We start from the raw sequence: 3,994 nt of genomic DNA on the forward strand, positions 1-3,994 counted from the left end.
AAATATACCCAAGGAGATTGGAAATTGTTCGAAGTTGGAGACACTTTGTTGAACGATAATCAGTTTGACGGGTCAATTCCTGCTGAATTTTGTAGTTTGTCTTGTTTGACAGATTTGAATGTATGCAATAACAAATTGTCTGGTCCTTTCCCTGAAGAGATTGGGAATCTTTACGCGCTTGTAGAATTAGTGGCATACACTAACAATCTCACAGGTCCTTGCCACGTTCTTTTGGGAATCTCAAGAGTTTGAAAACATTTCGAGCTGGGCAGAATGCTATTTCTGGAAGTCTTCCTGCAGAGATTGGTGGATGTAGGAGCTTGAGATATCTTGGACTTGCCCAAAATGATTTAGCTGGAGAAATACCCAAGGAGATTGGGATGCTTAGGAACTTGACGGATCTGATTCTTTGGGGTAATCAGTTGTCAGGTTTTGTCCCAAAGGAACTTGGGAATTGTACACATCTTGAAACTCTTGCTTTGTACCAGAATAATCTCGTGGGAGAGATACCCAGGGAGATTGGGAGCCTCAAGTTTTTGAAGAAGTTATACATCTATAGAAATGAGTTGAATGGTACCATTCCAAGAGAGATAGGTAATCTTTCTCAAGCCACAGAAATTGATTTCTCAGAGAACTACCTGACTGGAGGGATTCCAACTGAGTTCAGTAAGATAAAGGGTCTAAAATTACTGTATCTTTTCCAGAATGAGCTGAGTGGTGTCATTCCAAATGAGCTTAGTAGCTTGAGGAACTTGGCGAAGCTTGATCTCTCGATTAATAACCTAACAGGTCTATTCCTGTTGGATTTCAGTATTTGACACAAATGTTCCAGTTACAGTTGTTCGACAACCGTCTGACTGGTCGTATTCCTCAAGCTCTTGGACTTTATAGCCCACTTTGGGTGGTTGATTTTTCTCAAAACCACTTGACAGGAAGCATACCTTCTCATATATGTCGACGATCTAATTTGATTTTGTTGAATCTCGAGTCTAATAAGCTGTATGGAAATATCCCAATGGGGGTCTTAAAATGTAAATCCTTGGTGCAACTTCGTCTGGTTGGAAACAGTCTTACTGGAGCTTCCCTTTAGAGTTGTGCAGATTGGTGAACCTTTCAGCTATTGAATTGGACCAGAACAAGTTCAGTGGTCTAATTCCTCCAGAGATTGCAAACTGCAGAAGTTTACAAAGGCTTCATCTTGCAAACAATTACTTCACATCTGAGTTACCAAAGGAGATAGGGAACCTCTCCGAGTTGGTGACTTTTAATATCTCATCTAATTTTCTCACTGGACAGATTCCCCCTACGATTGTTAACTGCAAGATGCTTCAACGACTTGATCTCAGCAGGAACAGCTTTGTTGATGCTTTACCAAAAGAACTTGGGACTCTTTTGCAGTTGGAGCTTCTCAAGCTCTCCGAAAATAAATTTTCTGGAAATATACCTGCAGCATTGGGAAATCTCTCCCATTTGACAGAGTTGCAGATGGGTGGAAATTTGTTTTCAGGTGAAATACCTCCAGAGTTGGGTGCTCTTCAAGCTTGCAGATTGCAATGAATCTTAGTTATAATAATCTCTCGGGGAGAATACCACCTGAGCTTGGGAATCTTATTTTACTGGAGTTTCTACTGCTTAACAACAATCATTTGAGTGGTGAAATTCCAAGCACATTTGGAAATCTCTCAAGTTTAATGGGGTGCAACTTCTCATACAATGACCTCACTGGACCTTTACCTTCCATTCCACTGTTTCAGACATGGTTAGCAGCAGTTTTATTGGAAATGAAGGCCTGTGTGGTGGGCGTCTTAGCAATTGCAATGGAACTCCATCTTTTAGTTCTGTTCCTCCTTCTTTGGAGAGTGTGGATGCTCCTCGGGGTAAATCATCACAGTAGTTGCAGCTGTTGTAGGTGGGATCTCTCTCATTCTGATTGTAATTATTTTATATTTTATGAGACGTCCAGTTGAAGTAGTTGCTTCTTTGCAAGACAAAGAGATTCCCTCATCTGTTTGATATCTACTTTCCTCCCAAGGAGGGTTTCACTTTCCAAGATCTAGTTGAGGCCACAAACAATTTTCATGACAGCTACGTGGTTGGAAGGGGGGCTTGTGGAACTGTTTATAAGGCAGTTATGCATTCTGGGCAAACCATTGCAGTTAAGAAGCTTGCCTCTAACAGGGAAGGAAACAGCATTGACAACAGTTTCCGAGCTGAAATTCTCACACTGGGAAAGATTAGGCATCGTAATATTGTGAAGCTCTATGGTTTTTGCTATCACCAGGGTTCCAATCTGCTTCTGTATGAGTACATGGCAAGGGGTAGTTTGGGTGAGTTGCTTCATGGGGCATCTTGTAGCTTGGAATGGCAAACCCGGTTCACTATTGCTCTTGGGGCTGCTGAAGGTCTTGCTTATTTACATCATGACTGCAAACCAAGGATCATTCACCGTGATATAAAATCTAATAATATTCTACTTGACAGTAATTTTGAAGCTCATGTTGGTGATTTTGGTTTGGCAAAGGTTGTGGACATGCCTCAATCTAAATCAATGTCAGCTGTTGCTGGATCATACGGATACATTGCCCCTGGTGAGCTCCCTTATTGTCCTTTCCTATAATAGTATTTATTTCCAGATTCATTAAACATTGGACTGACATCCTATAGTTGCTGGAGAAGTACCCTTATTTGGGGTTCCTTTCCTCTTTTCTTTGTAAAGAGTCATATCATATATCATGACTTGTGTGCTATAGTTCCTTAGCCTTTTTACTTATTTGTCATTTTCTAATAGCTCTTGTTTGATGCCTCAAATAAAAATTATGATTTTTGGGGACTTATTGTACAAATTGGCCGGTTGTTTATTTTACTTATTCTTGCTAATTCAAGTCTATCAAAAAGGGATTCCAAATGATTACCTGGAATTACAAATCACACCTAGTGATAGGATCAATGAGAATGTTTGCATTATTGGAGAATTTCTCAATTTTAGCTGTTTTAGTCCAGTTTGAACAAACTTGCTTTGTCCTGCTAGACTCAAACCTCACGAAGAGTATCTACTTGCATCAGGTTTTCAGTTGGATGAAACATGATAACATTCAATTATACATTTTAGTTTCACAAAAAATCTGGGTGGAAAAGTGGTGAGGTTCTCAGTTGTATGACTAATACATTCTCATTTGTTCATTGATTTGACAGTGGTACCATGACACAGAGAGAAGAGAATTCTAATCTATTTTTTGTCATGAGAAAAACAAACATTTGTTCTTTCTCTCTTTCTTTCCTTACTCTGTATATAGGTATGCGTGTCTATCATCTGTCTGTCTGTCTACCATAGAAAGATACATCATCTATTAGCAGGGTTGAGCTTTGTAGATGAGATGATTGATCATCATTCTATGTAAGTGATTGATAATTTATCTCTTCTTCATGCCAGAATATGCTTACACTATGAAGGTTACAGAGAAATGCGACATATATAGCTATGGGGTTGTTCTATTGGAGTTGTTAACAGGGAGAACTCCTGTACAGCCACTAGATCAAGGAGGCGATCTTGTCTCATGGGTGAGGAATTATATTCGGGACCATTCATTGACATCTGAGATATTTGACACTCGTTTAAATCTAGAAGACGAAAATACTGTTGATCACATGATTGCTGTCTTAAAAATTGCTATACTGTGCACAAATATGTCCCCTCCTGACCGGCCTTCAATGCGGGAAGTTGTGCTGATGCTGATTGAGTCTAATGAGCATGAGGGGTACTATATCTCATCTCCAATCAATGATCTTCCTCTGAAGATGATTCATCATGAATGTATGTAAAATTTTCCCAGCTTCCATTAATTGTGATAGTTTCTTGTTTCTTTTTCCTTTTTGGTTCTGATTCTTCCTTGTTTATTACTAGAGTAAATGATAAAAATTATCATGTACATTTTTTAACAAAAATGCTGTTACTTAACTTTTCTAATTAAGAGTTTGAGGGGTAATTGATGTTACT

General features: G+C 39.0%; 1 protein-coding gene across 1 annotated transcript; it reads left to right on the plus strand.

The window, feature by feature from the left end:
- Positions 1 to 4: 4 nt before the first annotated feature.
- On the plus strand, positions 5 to 3,792 carry LOC117909034 (probable leucine-rich repeat receptor-like protein kinase At2g33170; the record flags this gene model as incomplete). Its single annotated transcript, XM_034822936.1, is given in 10 exon segments — positions 5 to 44; positions 47 to 217; positions 220 to 789; positions 792 to 1,076; positions 1,079 to 1,531; positions 1,534 to 1,752; positions 1,755 to 1,877; positions 1,880 to 2,006; positions 2,008 to 2,588; positions 3,431 to 3,792. Coding segments are annotated over 10 exon segments (2,931 nt in total), but the record flags the coding sequence as incomplete, so codon positions are not given.
- Positions 3,793 to 3,994: the final 202 nt, after the last annotated feature.

Source organism: Vitis riparia, chromosome 19 (assembly GCF_004353265.1).
Source record: "Vitis riparia cultivar Riparia Gloire de Montpellier isolate 1030 chromosome 19, EGFV_Vit.rip_1.0, whole genome shotgun sequence".
Lineage (NCBI taxonomy): Eukaryota > Viridiplantae > Streptophyta > Magnoliopsida > Vitales > Vitaceae > Vitis > Vitis riparia.